Source organism: Zootoca vivipara, chromosome 6, assembly GCF_965207765.1.
Source record: "Zootoca vivipara chromosome 6, rZooViv2.hap1.1, whole genome shotgun sequence".
In the NCBI taxonomy this organism is placed as follows: Eukaryota; Metazoa; Chordata; class Lepidosauria; order Squamata; family Lacertidae; genus Zootoca; species Zootoca vivipara.
The window spans coordinates 51,264,897-51,284,497 of NC_142589.1; the positions used below are offsets into that span (position 1 = coordinate 51,264,897).

The window sequence follows — 19,601 nt, forward strand, 5'->3', positions numbered from 1 at the left end:
CAAACCAGTGGATTTGGTGCACCACCTATCAAGGATTGTCCAGCGACAGCCGAAACACAACATGACCCACACAACCTCACCCAACATTCTCCACCTGCCAGGACGGATTTGGGCTCCCGGGTATGCACCCCAGAGCCTCACCATGCTGTTTTGGAGAGAGATTCAATGAAATCCGAGTGGAATAAGCGAATGGGACGATCCACCGGTTGATGCACCCATTCATCATACTTCTCTCCCAAGTGGCCCACTTGCCACAGCAAAGGTTTACGCCAGTCCACAAGCTCCTAGAGAACAGAAAGAGTGCAAAGAGTCAGAGGTTTCAGCAAGATCAAGCAGCCTTTGCACCTCCCCAGCTGGCTGGTCAGAGCCATGGGATTTCTCATGAAGCACTCTCAGATTTTAGCCATCTTTGGGGGTTATGCAACAGTCAGGGATGTGCACACATTCTGTAATTCCAGAATTATTTAAGCAGAATAAGCAAAATGAGAAACAGGCAGGAAACTCTAGGAAGAGACAATAGAACAATGGAAATATTGGGATTGTAGGAAGTGCTCGTCTCAAAACCCTTCTCCCTTATCCATTAGAATGCATTGGTTAAAATAGTACAACAACAACCCCCTCCCCCCCCAAAAAAATTCAGTGGTTAATTTGCTCTCCAAGCTGCAACAAGGAACTTCTCCATCCCATTACTGCGTAGTTAATTATCCTAACCCAACACTCTCAAGAAACCAACACATGCAGCTACCCCCTCCCCCCTCCATTTATTAACTTGCTATTGGTGTGGGTTCTATGGCAAAATGGTCACACTCACTTTCTGTAGGCTGCTGGGGAATGGTTAGGAATTTGCTGCCTGCTTAAACTGTAATTAAGCTCCAGGGTATGCGCATATTCATAATTTTAGCAAAAAACCTCTTGGTAGCATGTGTATAAATACACATGAGTGGTGGACACACATGTGGGTTCAGACACATACCTTGCAACAACTGCAACCCTGCATTGTCGAGGGTTGGATTATTAGATGATCCTTGAGTCTCTTCCCGTTCTACAATTCTATGAGTCGATGAAATGACTCAGAAGAGCCAGCTAATATCTGGCTCTTCCTTTGGGGGGGTGGTGGTAGTGGTTATAGTATTATCATTATTAGAGATAGATGAAACATTCAATTCAGTACACATTCAAAAAATTTTTTGTAAACTCCACACTTTCTAGAACAATATGCAAAGCATAATAACACAGCTATTCCTTGAAATTATCCAAATTTTGCAATACATTTCTTTCCAATGCTTTTTAAAGATGCACATATCAGTGGAGGGTATTCATAAACATGCACATATTACTGAAAAGAGTTTAGCAAAATGTATTATATTAGGGGAAATCACTTGCAAAAATGTGTTCAGTACATCGAAAATGCATCGAAAATGTGTTTATTAGGAGAAATTCACACTGAAATGCCAGGGAATTTTCATGAGGTCAGGGGAAAAAATCCCAGCAAATTGCTGCAAAATGTAAGTTAAGAAAAAATGAAAATGAAAGAACCAACATTAAATACTTCCACCCTTAATGATACCACTTTTTACAAAACATCTTAAAGCACCTTACAAAATCTTAAGATGCAAAAGTATCAAACTTTAAAAAACAGCAATAAAACAGAGTAACACATAATACTAATAATGGTATTGCATAATGGTATTGCATACTCTCACACTGGCAGTGTAATGAATCACTAATGAATCTGTTGCTTTATAAGTTCTAACTAACGTGCCAGCTATATCTGCAGTATCTCACGCAGGGCTTGATGAGTTGTCCTTTCAGTCTATGACAGGGCTGGAAAACCTTCAGCCTTGGAGCCAATCTTGGCTCATGAGGCCATTTTTCAAACCATGTCTACCTGCCAACCTACTGATGTTGTAAGTTTCATCAACTGATCGCCAAGAGGGTGGGGCTCTGTTCTGCATTGGCTGATAATGTCTGTCACCGGGAGGGCCAGGGGCTTGCAAACAGTGCAGCAGGAATTAATCCTCACTCATTTCTTCATTTTGCCGACACATGCAGCTGTTAGAGTGGGGTTGAGAACACAGAGTGCTGGGGCGGGTGCAGATGGGAATGTGTTGGGATTCAGCCCAGCCCAGATCACAAGGACTTAATCCTGTGGGAATGTCTGGGCAGGCGGTTTTGATGGGGAGGAGGACTGGTGGAAAGAGATTGGGGAAAGAGAGGCATCTGGCCCAGGGAGGGGCCTATGGGATCGGGAGGCAGGGCAAAGAACCTCTGACCTGGGGGAAGGGCTGAGTGGGCCGAGAAGGGCTGAGAGGGACAGGCCAACTCAGTGTCATCTGATATCCCAAGCAGGTCAAGGCTGCTCCAGAGCCAACCTCTGCCAGCGTTGGGGCCAACCCCTCAGGTGGTGCAATGGGTCACGTATTTGGCTGTTAACCAGAAGGTTGGTGGTTCAAGCCCACCCAGGGACAGCTGTGGGGAGGATTCCTGCATTGAGGTGGGTTTGAGCTAGATGACCCTTGGGGTCCCTTCCAACTTACACTTATGGGATTCTGTGAGTGGAACGGAAGGAGAAACCTGACAATGATCCTGCCTCATGGTCTCCACCTCTGTCCAAGGCCTGAAGGGGCTATGACCCTCAGGACTTTGACCACACCTTTGACGAAGGTGACTGTCCTGCTCTTCAAATGAGGAGTCTGGTGGGTGGGTGGGAAAGAGAGAGAGAGAGAGAGAGAGAGAGAGAGAGAGAGAGAGAGAGAGAGAGAGAGAGAGAGAGAGAGAGCGCACTTGGGTCTTTGCTTCTGTCCAGCCAAGTCCTCTCAAGTTCTGCAGTGCTTTCTGACTTTGTGACCTGTAACCCCACTTATATTTGGGAGTTGTAGTGAATTTTGGAATACAGATTATTATCACAACAGCTGAGCCAAGAATCTGAATACCAAGCCAGGACAGGACATGAGCTCCATGTCAGGCGAAAGATTGCTGAATTGCAGGCCGTTGGACTAGATGACCCTTGTAGTCCCTTCCAACTCTACATTTCTGTGGAGAGAACCTCAATACAGTTAAGGACCAGCAGAAACCCACTGCAGTCCCAAGGCAGCCTGACAGGCACCAAATCTATGGATGTCTCCCTCTGCCTCCCCGTAACCAGAGAGCCAGTAGTGGTATACAGGCTAAGAGTGTGGGACTAGGATCTGGGTTCAAATGGCTGCTTGACCATGAAGCTCACTGGGTGACTTTGGGCCAGTCACTCCCACTCTCAGCCTGACCTACTTCACAGGGTGGTTGTGGGGTTAAAATGGGGAAAGGGAGAACCATGTTTGCCACCTTGGGCTCCTTGAAGGAAAGGTGAGATATAAATGTATTAAATGAATAGATAATCCCCTCCTAGCACATGAGTTTGACCAAACTGCGGGAGGCAGTGGAAGACAGGATTGCCTGGCGTGCTCTGGTCCATGGGGTCACGAAGAGTCGGACACGACTAAACGACTAAAAAACAACAAAGCACATCCTCAGCCCTGCCTTGATCCCCCAATTATCCCCTTTGCATCTTGGACCTGAAGAGCAAAGGCTACAGCAGAGCAGCTGGAACATCTTCCTCATCTCTCAGTCTAGACTTGCTTCTTGTGGCAAGGGGTGTTCCTTCCTCAGGCTTCCCACAGTGGGGTCCCATTCAGCTGCACTCTCAACACCCAGCAGGTTTGCTTTCCACAGCTGTTCAAAGTGGCACGATACTGCTGTAAATTTATTGCCTTCCGTCCTGAGCGGATTGCTTCCACACAGCACAAACAAAACCCCATTCTTCCAGCTGCTCTATTGCACCAGATAAGCAGATGGCAAGCCTATACTGCACATTGCACAGGATCAACTTTCTACCAGGCTGGCAGGAGCGGGGTGGAGAACCACATACAGAACCGCTGCATATAGGGTTGCCACCTTTGGTCGGGCAAAATACAGGACAGGTTGAGAGGGGTTTGGCGGACTAAAAATTAATTTACCTGGTTCAGAAATTACAGCAATCCATTACAATGGCGCACATGGTTGACAGGGCTTTGCTCAATGAAAGAAATAACACAAGCACTACGGTTGATAAGTTCAAGAAAAATATTGGATATTACATGTACAGCTGGGTTTAATAATGCTAATTGGTTTGACTCCCAAGTGCCACCAGCCCTGCAGGAGTCACTTTGTCTGCCTTGATGGCAAAAGCCAGTTCACTCCATTAACGTACTCCTTTAAATAACTTGTGTATTTAAGCAAATGATTTCATCAGACTTAATCAGACATCAAAGTGCAATCAACATCATTAGTACATTTAATAACATTGCCAGATAAGAAACCAAACTATTACCCTTACATCAATCTCACTTTCATAAGTAGAAATAGATTAATTTCACATATATAAAGAGAAGTGCACTGCAGAAAGCCTTCTAATGCGCCCCCTCCTGTAATGCAAGCTTCTCCCTGCTCATTTCCAAGCTAATCCCCCTTGCTTCAACTCATAGGTGCTGGCTCACTGGGGCCCTGGGTGCCTGACCACCCACAAAATTCCCCATGAAGGGGCTGGGCACTGTCATGGGGCCAAGCTGGCCCTCCTGTTTCAACTCCAGCTGCTTACCCTCTCCCAGTCCTTTATCACGCCTCCTATCTTTCCCCCTCATGGTGTCTAGCAATCTGTTCACCTCCAGTTCTCTTTGCCAATCTCTGTACTAGAGTCTGGAGAGCAGGAGTATTTGAAATCCAGCAATGCTTCTCTTGTATTTTCAAACTCTCCTTTCAATGCACAAAGATTGCCCCCTCACTACCTCAACCCCATCAGGCTGCCCCCCACTAATGCCCACTTACCACACTCCATAAGTTGCTCCGACACCCTCCTTGCCATACCAAACCTTCCAAGACAGCTGACAACTGAGTTACATATTTCAAAAAAACACAACAAGCTCTCCCACAACTAGTGTCCCCCAACCATGTTTCACACTCCCCCCCCCAACTCTCCATATTGCCCTGACCAACCTCAACCTACCAGTTGTCTCTGCTGTAGCAGCACAGACTGGACTGCAGGCACTGTGGCCAAACTCAGCCCTCCAGCTGTTTTTGGACTACAACTCCCATCATCCCTAGCTAACAGGACCAGTGGCCAAGGATGATGGGAACTGTAGTCCGCAAACAGCTGAAGGGCCAAGTTTGGCTGCCACTGGCCTACACATTTTCAGGCCAGTCATGAGTACTAGGCACATGATGCGGTTTAAAGAAAAAGCAACAAGCAAAGCCAGGACTATGAACTTGCATACCCAAAATGCCCAATGCTATGCTACCCATGATGCAATTACAGAACAACGGTTTTGAGCGCTATCCTATTGATATTAGGGTGCCCAATGTTTAGTCAGCAGGGACTTCCCAAGAAGAATGAAGAGCTTCTTCTGAAATCTCACACGGAACTCTAGCAAGTGTTAGCGTGCTTCATTTGGATGATAAAGAGGGCATAAGAAACTCAAGTTGCTCTGGATTCGCGGAGAACCACATTGCCACATTTACTGAGCAAAGGAGAATCTGGGGCAAGATCTGCCTGTGCCTGAGGTGAGTTGGAAACTTCCATGCCAAGTGGCATGACCTAAAACGAGACCTGCTCAGAAAGGTTCTTGCTGTTCTGCGATGATGCTCTTGCGGCAGGGAACACGCCAGGCTTCAGGCCTTGGGGAGACGCTGCAGATGTGTAACCATGGGTGTAGCCAGGATGCAGAACCTCGGTTAGTTAAGTATTTTCAATTGATTAACTTGATTTGAGGGGCAACTGCCCCTCCCTACCTCCGCCCATACGTGCAACACAGCCAGATACACAGCTCAAAGTGGTGTACATGGTTCTCCCCTTCATCATTTAATTTAATTGCCTCTCATTTAATAATGTGAGGTACGTTAGGCTGGAGTGAGTGATTGGCCCAAGGCCACTCAGTGTCATGGAATGACTGGATGCTGAGGAGTGGTGGGAGGCACCAGCCAGGGAAACCCCTAGGGTACCCCCAGGGGAAGAAGGCTCTGAGCCAGGGGATTGGTGGTGGGACAAGGATGAGTGGCCAGAGGGAGAAGGCTGGGGAAGGAGGTGTTGCAAGCTGGAGGGGCAACAGGGTTCAGTGAGCAGAAAGGGTCTGTGGCAGAGTGCAGTTCAGGCTCTGAGGCTGGAGCAGAGGCTGGAGAGGAGGGCGGCCAAGAGGCTGCTGAAGAATCCAGGGAGTCTCCCCCTCCTGTTGCAACCAGCTCCCCTTCCCCCTCTTATCCAAGAACACACAGAGAAATGAAAGAGCAGAACAGAGATTAGCTGGGCACAGTTTGAGTCTGCATGGGGAAAACCTGGGGAAAGAGGAGACTTAGAGAGGGATGGGAAAGCAGGAAACTTCAGTCCTCACAACTGCTTCATCGGGGCAAGACCTCCTAGGAAGAGTTGCTGAGACCACTAGGCCAAGTGCTGTCAACTTTCCCTTTTTTGCGGGAAATTCCCTTATCCAGTGCCCTTACTTTCATATCCGGGAGTTGACAGCCCCATAGGATTCCTCATCTTCAAATCTGGGGGTTGACAGCTATGACTAGGCCTGAGCTGTGTTTCCTTGAATAAAGATTTAACTTCACCGGCCTTGGGTGATTTGTTGTTTCTTCTAGCTGCCCTTACCTACGCCTGACTCAAGCCTTGACACCCAGTGGGCTTTGTGGCTGTGTTGGGATCTCAACACACCAACTACTGCACCACCCTGGAATAAGTCATTTTAAATGTAGCTGTCATTCTAGTTTGGAGAAGACTGCCCTCTGAAGCTGCAATGGAATTCAGGGTGGCAACATTTCTGCCTGGAAAGCAGTCATGTCACCTTAACACTGAGCTTGCTAATACCTCCCCTGCCTGCTTCATAACATCTGGGGAGATAAGGATCAGTTTCAACCAGGTTCCACCCATGCTCCAGGGGCAGATACTATGACAACTGCTGCAGACAAGAATCAAGCAGAACAGCTGTACATCTTTAAAAGGGAGGAAGAGAATGGTATGAACCTGGGTTGCTTATCTTTGACCAGGGGTCCCCAGACTTACCGCGCAGTGGGCCGGTGCCCGCCGTGCCGACCGCGCGGCGGGCCGGAGGGCAGGGGAGTGCGCGCACAGCGGGCCGGAGGGCGGGGGAGTGCGCGCCTGTGCGCATGCGCATACGCACACGGGCGGGGGAAAAATCGCCGAAAATCGCTTGTGTGCATGCGTATGGGCCTCCCCCGACCCGGAAGTGCATCGGAAATGACCTCTTCTGGGTCGGGAGAGGCCCATACGCATGCGCACAAAGGATTTTCGGCGATTTTTTGCCGATTTTTAAGATCGTCGCCGTGCCGTGCGCTGTAAGAGCGGGCGGCGGCAGCGGGCGGCGGGGGTCGTCGCAGGCCGGATTGGGAGGCCGATTGGGCCGCATCCGGCCCGGGGGCTGTAGGTTGGGGACCCCTGTCTTTGACAGTCGCATCTTGAGAAGTCTGGCGTTTTGGAGGAAGAGCGAGATGCTTACAAGAGCTGAGAGGTTGCTACAAAAAGAATCACTCTGCTCTTGCTAATTATCCGCCTCCTCCTGGTACTCAGGTAAGTCATGACATTTCAAAGCCACATTCACCCCATGCATTTAAAACATTATGGTGCTCACAGCTTCCCCCAAAGAATTCTGGGAGCTGTAGTTTGTTACGGGTCCTGATAGCTGTTAGGGGGCAACTATATCAGGATCAGTAGGAGGCTGACTAAAATCCCCAGGAGGGAAGGGCAGAGGAAGTATTGGTCTAGCTAATGTTTATTACAGGCACGTCCAACACGTAGATCATGATCTACCAGTAGATCACTGGACGCCTGTGGTAGATCACTGGCAGATCACTGGCTCCCCTCAAAGAAGCTCAATAACTTTGGCTCCCATAAAAAGCTCATTTTTTTTGCCCTGCACCCCCCAAAATGGCACTTTCCTTCTTCCTAAAAAAAAGCTCAACAACAACTTTGATCTGAATGCCTAAAAATGGGCCTTCCTCCTCCCCCAAAAAGCTCAACAACTTTGACCTGAACCCCCAAAAAGGGGGTAGATCACTGCAAGTTTTTAACTCTTTAAGTAGATCGCAGTCTCTTGGGAGTTGGCCACCCCTGGTTTATTATTATTATTAGTATTAGTATTATTATTATTAGTATTATTATTATTTGCATAATACACTTTATTCATAGATCTCAGGGTGGTTTACAACATAAAATCTATATATATATATATGTAAACTGGGCATGTGGGTTAGTGTCCACTTTTCTCCGAAACCGCTTGACCGATTGCGTTCAAATTTGGACACAACGTCCCAAGCGAATATGCGAATGACCATATACAGGTTGCGTAGATAAATGTCACACCTACGGCAGGTAAAGCAGGTAGAACCCACTGTTCCCGAACACAAAACTCAGACAGCCGGGGATGCTGGGAGCACAGGAGAGGTTGCAAAACAGCACCCTCTAGCGACAGCTACACCGGTACTGCAGCTAGGAAACCTTCCCTCTCCACAGCATCTCGGCTTGGCTTTGCAGACTGGGCCGAGGGGCTGGGATAGGTCATGGGTCGGGACAAGGTGGGGCCAATCACAGGGATGAGCCAGGGATGGGGGGGAGGGGGCAGAATAGGTCATGGGTCGGAACAGGGTGGGGGCAATCACAGGGATGAGCTACAGCAAGACGTGGCCGGGCCAGCTAGTTACAATATAAAAAACATAAAATACGTAATAAAAATATGAACAAAACCAACACAATAATCCCCTCTCCCACAACACATTTAAAAGGGCATCAGATGTCAATCAGCCAAATGCCTGGTTGAATAGGCGCCTAAAAGTATATAATGAAAGCACCAGCCAAATCTCCCTGGTGAGAGCCATCCACAAATGGGGAGCCACTGCAGAAAAAGCCCGTTCTTGTGTTGCCACCCTCCAGACCTCTCATGGAGGAGGCACATGAAGAAGGGTCTCAAATGATAATCTCAGGGTCTGGGTAGGTTCATATGGAGAGAGGCAGTCCTTGAGGTATTAAGCTCCTGTCCTGAGGCATTTAAGGCTTTGTAGGTCAAAAACAGTCAGACCAGGATTGGTGTAATATGCTCAAACCGTCCTGCCCTGGTGAGCAGCCTACCACCAAATTCTGCACTAACTGAAGTTTCAGAACCATCTTCAGAGGCAGCCCTACGTATAACACATTGCACTAATCTAACCTAGAGGTTACTAGAGCATAGACAACATAAGTTAGGGGCTATTCCTGCCCAGATAGGCGTGCAGGCGTGCAGCTGGGTCACCAGCCCAAGCTGGTGGAAGACACTCCATGCCACCAAGGCCACATGAGCCTCAAGCAACAGCAAAGACTCCAGGAGTACCCCCAAGCTATGTATCTGCTTCTTCAGAGGAAGTGTAGCCACATCATAGGCAGGCAACCGCACAGCCATCATGTCTAGACAACCGCCCACAGTGTCTCGGTCTTATCTGGATTGAGATTCAATTTGTTGGTTCTGATCTAGTCCATTACTAAGATAAGACAATCCAATCCATTACCAATGTCAAGACAAGCACATCCACTGCCTCACCTGCACATGTAAAGGCGAAGCAGAGTTGTGTGTCATCAGCATATTGCTGACAACGTACTCCAAAACTCTGTATAACTCCACTCAGCAGTTTCATGTACAGTAGATGTTAAACAGCATAGGGGATTAAATCGAACCCTGGTGAACCCCACAGTGAAGGCTCCACAGGGCTGAAGGACACTCCCCAAGCAACACCCTCTGGTCCATCCATGCAGGACCGGAACCACAGCCGCAACATGGTGCCACCCACCTGTAACTCGGACAGCTGCTCCAGAAGGATACTATGGCCAATGATAATGAAAGCTGCTGAGAGCTTGAGGAGAGATGCCTCTCTCCTGATTGAGGTCATCCTACAGCAGTGATGGGCAACCTTTTGAGCTTGGTGTGTCAAAATTCGCCAAAAAACCGAGCATAACTCAGAAAAAAAACCATAACTTCACGATATTTATAGTTTAAATAACAAAAATGTATAAGTGTAATATATAACTGTATTTAATAAACCAAAAACTAATTATTTAACCAAACCAAACCAAAAACCCCTTATTTATCACAAAGTGTTTTTTGGGGGGAGCTGCTGACCAAAGTTTTGGAGGTTTTTTTGGGGGGTGCAAAAGTTGCTTTGCTTTGGGGGGGGGGTGCCCCAAAGCTGCTGTGCTTTGGGGGGGGGAAGAGAAGAGAAATAAATGACGAATAATACCTTCGCTGGAACTAACACGCAGCACCGACATAGTCTGCCAAAGTGCCAAAAAACCCAGCACAGAACGGGTTAAAAAATGAACGCTGTTATACCCAATCATCGTCTGCCAAAGCGCCAGAAAAAACAACACAGAAAGGGTTAAAAAACCAATCTGCCTACCAGCAACAACAACAACAAAAAAGGATCCGGGTTTAAACAGCGGGGTTTTAACAGCGGAGACAAGCTAGCATGAGGAGGAGCGGGAGAACAAAGGGGGGGAGACAACGACAGCCAATGGACCAATGGGGCGCATGCCAGCAGTGAGGGCTCTGCGTGTCACGTCTGACACGCCTGTCATAGGTTCGCCATCACTGTCCCACAGGGTGACCAAAGCAGTTTCTGTGCCAAAACTCCCTCATCTTTCCTATTCCTATTCCAACAACATATTTCCCATCTGCCCCATATACTGGTAATGGAGGACTCAACTCAACCTTGCCAGAGAAATTCGGACCCTGCCTCCTTAAGCCCGGGCTTATCGACACTTACCTTTCGCCCCACTCTTTCCAGGAACAAGCCCACACTTAAAAGGTCCATGTCAAAGTATTTTCCCCCCTCGGAGAGCTTTCTCCGAGGAAACCCACTCTTCAGTGATGAGCAAACGCCAGTTTGAGTTTTCTTCCAATTGTGCTCTGGTTGAGCTTTAAAGAGCAGGTTTTCATGGGGGAAGCTCAAGAGCAAAAACAAAATTCAGTCATGGAGCTTTAATGCATGAACCTCGCCTGGGAAAAGCGGAGGAAAAGTAAGCGTGGCTGTGCGCATGCTAAATGGGTGAAACCTCAAAGGCATCAGAAAGGCTGGGACCTCCTTTAAGAGGGGAGGGGGGCATAGTTAAGAGATGCAAAGTCACAAACTGCAAAACATCAAGACCACATCCACACCAGACATTTAAAGCACCATGATACCATTGTGACTGTTTAAAGTGGGTCTGTATCAAATTTTGTCCTGGCCATGGAAGCAAGTGAGGCTGGCTCTTTCAACTGTGGCTGCTGCTACAACAACCATATGGGAAATAAGTAAAATAACCAAGCAAACATTAGAAATGACCCCAGAATTGGCCTTACTAAACATTTTCCAAGACAATAATGCCCAAGTACACTACAAAGAACTCATAACCCACTTACTCTCCGCAACCAGAAGCACCATAACCAGACACTGGAAAGACCTGTCAGGAGTAAGCCTGGACCAATGGTACCAAATAGTATGGGAAACAGCCCTACTAGAAAAATTAACCAATAAGCTGAAACTGACACAGGGACAAATAGAAGAAGACGCCTTCACCCCGGTATGGCTCCCCTTTATCACATACACAGCCCAACAAGACAATGACAGAAATCCACCAACAGCATGCAAATCAATATGGCTAATCTGATCCAAAACACCCACCCACCCCACTCACACACAAAACAAAAACCACTACAGCCAACCACAAATGAACAACCATACCCTAGGCCAGGGGTAGTCAACCTAAGGCCCGTGGGCCGGATGTGGCCCAATCGCTTTCTCAATCCGGCCTGCGGACGGTCCAGGAATCAGCGTGTTTTTACATGAGTAGAATGTGTCCTTTTATTTAAAATGCATCTCTGGGTTATTTGTGGGGCCTGCTTGGTGTTTTTACATGAGTAGAATGTGTGCTTTATTTAAAATGCATCTCTGGGTTATTTGTAGGGCATAGGAATTCATTGATTATTTTTTAAAAAATATAGTCCGGCCCCCCACAAGGTCTGAGGGACGGTGGACCGGCCCACGGCTGAAAAAGGTTACTGACCCCTGCCCTAAGCCAACCCCATCCTCTCTTACCACCAAAGGAACACAAGGGAACAACAGAGAACCTGCACAAGCGACGCTGACAACCCCCCCACCACATATATATTAAGTAAAATACATCGTCACCTGACCCCCCCATCTCCTACTATCCCCCTCTTTCTTCCCAGCGTCTCAACAAATGAAAGCGATTTGTAAAAATGTTACGAGAGACATTGCATATATTTCTGTAAATCAAGAAAATCTTTAATTAAAAAAAACACAACTGTGGCTGTTGCTTTATTACGGGGTGTCCTCTTTCACAGGGATTACCTGGAGCTAGTCTTCATTTCTGCTAGGAGTTGGGCAAAGCCTTTTGATCTGCTCAAATTTGGAAAACTGTGTTCAGTGCACGCTTGAATTTACTGATCTTTTATCTATTCCTAGAGTTCCCTGTGAAGAATAGTGTGTGAATTCGCACCCGCCTTCACTCCCTTCACTGTCCCCTTCCCCTTGGGTGTTGTGGTTGTTTTTCAAGTTGCAAGCTTGCTGGCAGGGACTGTCTTCTTTGAAGTGAGTGTATGTAAGTCACTCTGGGAGACTTTTTGGCTGCCCCAAAATGTTCTAAAGAAATAAATATTTCTCCAATTAACTCCCAAGAACAGGGCCGGATTAAGGTTTGATGAGGCCCTAAACTACTCAAGGTAATGGGGCCCTTTATATGTCCAGCTGTCAACCACAAATTTGTCAACCACAAATTGTCACTGTTTTTTATATTGAATATATGATATGGTAATTTATGGACCTAATAGGTATCTAAAGCCGTTTGCACATGTTGCCATGCAACCTTTATATAGAGATGAGCAAACCAGTGATATTTTAGGGAGCAGGTTAGCAGGCAGGGCCCATTACTTACCGGTACATCATAGGAGCCTACAGAACGCAAAACACTGTTGCTGTATGTATAGGTTTTATTTTACTTGTTTTTTATCTTATATTTTGGTAATGTACAATCAAGTTTTTTTCCTTTAACGTTTTTGGGGGCCCCAAGAGAGTGGGGCCCTAAGCTATAGCTTGTTTAGCTTATACGTAAATCCGGCACTGCCCGAGAATATCGTACAGAACCACATCAAAGCCTTGCAAAAGGGAAGTTGTGTTCAAAGGCTTCCCTCTTACTTGTCAGCAATGTAGGGTTGCCAGATCTTGAAGAGCAAAAAAGAGGACAGCCTGAGACACCCCCCCCCCAAAAAAACCCTGGACATTTCCTTTAACATGTAAAAATATGCCCAGATGGGCATGTTGGCCCCCAAAAGAGGACATGTTTGGGTTTTCCCGGACATATGGCAACCCTAAAATGGTTACATTATCTAAAGAAGATGATAGGTTGGCTTGATATGTGTTAAACAAATTCAAATTAGAGGTAGTAATAAGCACCTCAGTTTCTTCTGGATGATTGCCAAACGAGTGACAACTTAATCTAATGCCACACGGGGGAATGGAAAAGCAAGCAGGCCTATTATATTCTAGGTCTGCTGAGACCGATGGTTTTCTCCCACGATGATTATGGGCTGCATTTATTTCACTCACCTGGGGAGACAGTCTTCCCAGGCCTCATACCACCCACTCACATGCTTGTTCTCACAAATCCAGATGCTGTCAAATCATCACATTCCCTTTTTCCCATTGATCCATTGTCAAATGAGAGGGGCGAAAGAGGACACAGTTTTGCATAAAATTGGCATACACGTGGATGAACATTTAGGGATAGGGTCTGTCATGGATATAGCATGGGAGTTATAGTATGAGCAACTCTGAATCCTTGGTTAAGAGCAATGTATGCTGGGAGAGACAGCAAGAGCAGGCTGGGCCTTTAACAATACCTGCCAAGTCTCTCTCTGCTGCCCCAATTAGCTGCCTGTAAAGGAATGTGATAATTGCCTTTGGCTGAAGAAGAAACACCGGTGTTACGTATTTCCTTGTGGTACGGATGGGAGGGGATCCAATTAGACTATCCTGTCCTCCTGAGGTCGGCTTGCCCTTGAGTTGGGAAGGGATGAGAGAACTGGAGGTCGGCTTGCCCTTGATGAGTTGGGAGGGGATGAGAGAACTGTCTTACTATCTGCCAGTATTCAATCAGGGTATGAAGTAAGACAGGTGAAGATAAATGGGTTACACCTGAAGTCATTGGTAGTTGCTAATTGGAGCTCTGTTTCCATTGGTGGGAAAACAGAACCCCACCTGACCCTTTCCCCCATAACTTGGGAGTTCTAGCATTAGAACTTCGCATTTTGCCACTTGCAATTTCTCCAGAGCTTCTGCCAGTATGAAGCTGTGAGAGGGGAAGGGGGGCCTGCGGGCTTCGCCTTCTGAAAGCTTTGCAACAAGATATATCATCTGCCGTATCCGTATGTATCCTTAGTTAGAGCAACTTGTATGCTTATGTTTATTATTTGCTATCTCTGTAACCTCACAAGAAATGTGCACTGCTATTTTTAAGTTGTATGTTTTACACTTTTTAATAAAGCCTTGAAAAGGTATATTTTGGTTTGGACCTTGAGTGCTGTTCAGGGTGGGGCAACTAGTCCAGTCCCTTAACCATTTGGTCGCATACTGAGTGTTGGGCTGCACAAGTGAGTGGGCCTGGGTTTGAGTAAAGAAACCAAACCAGTTGAATTTCTGCCTGCTTTATTAAGGGTAGCCAGAGGCTTGCAACCTTGTAACAAGGCGGAGAGCTATCCCTTTTAGACCCTCTGGCCAGGTGCAAGTAAGAAAGGGTGGTGGTAGCGAACTACTGGGGAATTGTTTTGACTACGGTTCACAAGAGACGTGCCGAGTTGTGTGTTTCCCACCAGCTGCTCAGGTCAGGAGATTGGCTGGGAGGGGCAAGTAGGAGCCACCGACCATTACAGGGTCTGTAATATCCACTGAAATAGAGCATATGTCACCATAGTGAGGAGGACTGTGACCAGGTGACAGACAATCTACCTGGTGTCTAGGTACTCCCAGTTGACGGACACTCCATGACCCCTTCAGATGTCTCTTATTAGGGTTCCTCATCTTTAAACTGTACTTAGGAAGCTGCCTACATACAGAGTCTCATCATTGGTCCATCTAGCTCAATAAAGAAATAAATCTCTGCTTCCTTTCTCCATCCCATGCATGATTTTATAAACTTCTATCGTGTCACCTCTTACTCAACTTTTCTCTAAAACTAAAAAGCCCCAAATGCTGTTTGCTTTCTGTAAGGGTGACTCCCTACAGGGAGCCAGCCCCCATCATCCTAACATCCACCTCGCCAAGTACAGGGAGCAGCAGTGGGTCTGAAGCAGCAAGGGGGGAAGGGAGAGACTCGGAGGGAGAAAGCAGCCAGCGTGCGGAAGGATGGGAAAGCTCAGGGGAGGGGAGATGTAGGCAAGGGCTCCAGGATGCTGGAGAGCCACTGCACCGCTTTGATCAGGAGGAGGCTGAGAGGGCATCGCTTCTTCCGGCACAAGAGTTAAGGAGAGCACCGCGACGCAGGTCAAGGGGGAGGCGTTTTGGGATGCCCCGACTACTTTGCTGGCGTAGGAACAGACGTACGCCATTGCCGGATTCTGGTTCGGACTGAGAGGTCATGTTTTAAGCTATCTCTGCACTGTAAATACCATGCACAATAAAAGTCTTTAAAGACAAACTGGACTCAAGCGGAGTTACTCTAGAATAGCCACGACGACCTGCTGACACTTTCCTTATAGGGGAATTGCTCCTTTTGCTTTCCCTTTTTCCAATTCCTCTTTACCCGATCTTTTGATACCCGAGATGTCGTATTTATTTATGAGAAGTCATAACTGTATATCTTTCTGGACCCACCTTGTTTCTGCGTTTGAAAGTTGTTTTGAATTGCTTGACACCTGAAAACAAGCCCTGTGTTGTTTCTAGGGATCCTCCGAAGCAGTCACTGGAAGTCTTGCTTGGAGTTGCTACTCGAAATCTATCAGACGGGTTTTTCTGGTTTTCATTTTATGGAGCTGGCTGGATTTCAAGACAGACCCTGGGGGAAAGTAATCTAACCTCTGGATTGGCGCTGCCTTGACTTTGCAGATGTAGCAAAATGCTGACAGTCGTGCCCCCAAACCCCCAACGTGCCTCTTTCTACTCTGCAATATCCTTTTTGAACTGAGGCGACCAAAACTGTACACCATATTCCAAATGAAGTTGCACCATATATTTGTGTAGCGGTGTGCTTTCAAGTCCTTTCCTAAAGATCCTTAGCATGGAATTTGCCTTCTTCACTTGAGACTCCTAATCAAAGGGTCATGAGTTCAAGTCCCATATTGGGCAAAAGATTCTTGCAGTGCAGGGGGTTGAATGAGATGACCCTCAGGGTCCCTTTCAACTCTGATTCTATATATCATCTCCCAGAATTTTTTTTGACTTCTCTACATTCCCACCATATATGATATAAAGTACGTTCTTTTTCTTTACATTTCCAACCTATGTTTGACCGGTTTTATACATTTTTGCCATTTTTACTGGTGCAATATACCATCTGTACATCATTTTCATGTAGTTTTCCTTCAAAAGAGAACAATCTGTAAATTTCAAATCTACCTTCCACAATTTTCCCCGATCCTCAAATTGTATGTTGTGTCCTATATCTTGTGCCCATTTAATCATGACTGATTTGACCTCTTCGTCTTTCGTTTCCCATTCTAGCAGAATACTGTATGCTTTCTTCAATAGTTTCACTTCTTCTATAACCTCGTTTTGAAATCTGGAGATTGTATAGTTAAACCCCTTTTTTATCCTCCTTGAACATCTCATTTAACTGTGTATAATGCAACCAACTCTGAAAATGTTATTTAATTTTTTCATAGTTTTTTTATTTCCATTTTCCTTCTTGATCTTTCAGTAGATCTCTATATGTAGGCCACTTTCCCTTTTTGACAAGTGGTTTGAGTAACAAAGCTTCTATTGGTGATAACCACCAAGGTGTTATTTGTTCTATTAAAGCCTTATACCTTTCCTACACTCTCATTAATGATTTCCTAATTACATGGTTATAAAATCCTTTAAGTACTTTCCCTTTCTCATGCCATAAGTATGCATGCCATCCATATCAATTGTCATGTCCTTCCAAATCTAATGCTTCTTCCTTTTCTAATTTTATCCAGTCCTTAATCCAAACTAAACATGCAGCCTCATAATATAATTTAAGGTCTGGGAGGGCAAAGCCTCCTCTTTCTTTTGTATCTGTAAGTACAGTATCTTATGTTTAATCCTTGGCCTTGAGCCCCCCCCCCCGACAAATTTGGAAATATCCTTTTGCCATCTTTTGAGACAATCATCTGAAAAAGAAAGAGCATTTTCGACAGCACATTCATTTTTATTGCCGCAATTCTTCCCCTGGGGTCCCCACTCGACCATGGGGGGTTTTCGGGGGGGCGTCTAGCCCTGGCACACACCCCTGGAGCCCTGACAGCCAGAACCATGTCGTCCTTTACTCGGATGACATGGAGCACGCCGCCATTCCCTCCTCAGTGAACTGGAAGTCCGGAAAGCTTCCCCAGAATATAACTCTTGAGTCAGCTGAGAGTTGCCTGTACACGTTATTTCGCTCAAGGACTGCATTGCAAATGTCAATGGATGGCTGTGTTTCAGTTCACAACTTGTTTCAGCAAGTGTGATTTACATAGATTAATCTTTAAATGCAAATTGAATTGGATTTTTCCTCATCCCTAGAATACAACCAGGGTGGAAAAAGAGCGTCCCTTCTCCCCTGTCCTTCCAAACATTTTACATGAGGGATTGTCAACGGTTTTTGATCCAGTGACACATTTTGATTTTTGAGAGAGTGCCAGTCAGAAAATGGCTATAATGGGAACCATGGCATAACACAAAATTATATACAACCATAATGAAGCTTTTCCTATAATGGAGAAAGGCTTAACTTGTTGAATTTCTGCCTAGAAAATAAGACAGGGATAGGAAAAGCGAATTAAAGGGCAGGGGAAAACAGCAGCTCTTTCAGACACTGCGGGTTCTTATTGCATGGTGTCCAAAAAACTTACTCATTAATCACAGCTCTGACTTCACTCATTGGCACACACACACACACACACACACACACAACCACACATGCAGAAGCAACTAGGCTTGATCCTTTCGCAGAAATTGTTTAGATGGGTACCTGCACATTTTGATTCCTAACTTTCTTCTAGGAGGGATAGAGACTAACTCTGTTTTTAAATGGAAGCCCCTTGCCTGGGGGTTTCAAGGAAGGCTTTTACAGGTCCCACGGCACTTGTGGGTGTCAGGTTGACAACACCTCTTTCTCCTCCTCAATTGTAGTGTGTGGGGTGGAATCGTGACTGTGACTCCAGGGAGTACGGATGGGAATATTTAACCCTTTCCCCACCCACACAACCACTGCCCCCCTCCAACATGTGGAGACTGCCCCCTCTGCCACAGGGTGATGTATGTCTGAGTGTAGAGTTGCTCTTCTGCTTCTAGGTTCAGAACAGAACAGCAACCATCAGGCAACCATCAGGTTAAATGGTCCACATTTGGAAGCCATCTTGAAGCAGCTCACCACGAAAGGCAAAAACACCCAAGTTATAATTAAATGTATGGAAGACAAGAGAAAACCATTGTGCTTTTGACTCATGGGGAAAGATTGTGCCTCCAGGCAGGCCAGAGTGTCCCTATTTGCAACCAGCTGGTGCCAGGCTGATGCTTACAAGCTGCATGTACAGTCTTCTTAATATTTTTTATTTGTTTATTAAAGGAACCCTAGCCTGCCTGGAGATTCTAGCCCCATACCTGCCACTTCACCTTGACTTCAGGTCAAGCCTGGAGGTCTGCTAACCCTATGCTGGAATGCCTAAGACAACTCACCCTTAGAAATCATGGCCATAAAGAGAAAGAATATGAATAACAATTGGGCAACATATAAGATATTATTGGAAGAGGAAAATAACAAACTTAAATTGAAAGAATATAAGGAAGTTAAAAAATATTTGAACGATTGGCTGCAATATTTTCAAATTAATCAGAGATTGACAAAAGATAAACAAAAAGGATTTGAGAAAGAAATTTCAAGACTGGATGAGTACTTAATCCAATCTAAAAGTAAACATATTTCCAAATTATATGATTTGCTCCGAGAATGGAGGAAAAGGAGGAGCAAGTGAAGACAGTGATGGAAACGTGGGCCCAGGATTTAAGGAAAAATATTATGATGAGCCAATGGGAACGGCAGTGGAAAAGAGATATCAAATTTACGGCATGCTATAATTTAAGAGAGAATGTAATGAAAAGGCAATACAGATGGTACCTGACCCTTGGCAAAAAAGTATAAAAACTGTAGTGGTGTCTGTTGGAGATGGAACAACAGGACAGGAACCTTTCTACACATGTGGTGGGAGTGCAAAGAGATAGTGGGATTCTGGGAAAATATCTATAACAAACTGAAAAAGATGGTTAGATTTTCATTTGAGGGGAAAAAAACAGAATCCTTTCTCCTAGGTATCATGTCAGAGGAAATGTGTGTGTTGTGT

At 46.0% G+C, this 19,601-nt stretch overlaps 1 protein-coding gene across 1 annotated transcript in view; it reads right to left on the reverse strand.

Moving 5' to 3' along the window:
• Positions 1 to 19,601, reverse strand: part of FA2H (fatty acid 2-hydroxylase) — a 71,158-nt gene that overhangs the window by 12,945 nt on the left and 38,612 nt on the right. The window contains exon 3 of the mRNA XM_035117884.3: positions 142 to 284. Coding sequence (XP_034973775.2) covers positions 142 to 284 — 143 coding nt within the window. The remainder of the gene's footprint in view (positions 1 to 141; positions 285 to 19,601) is intronic.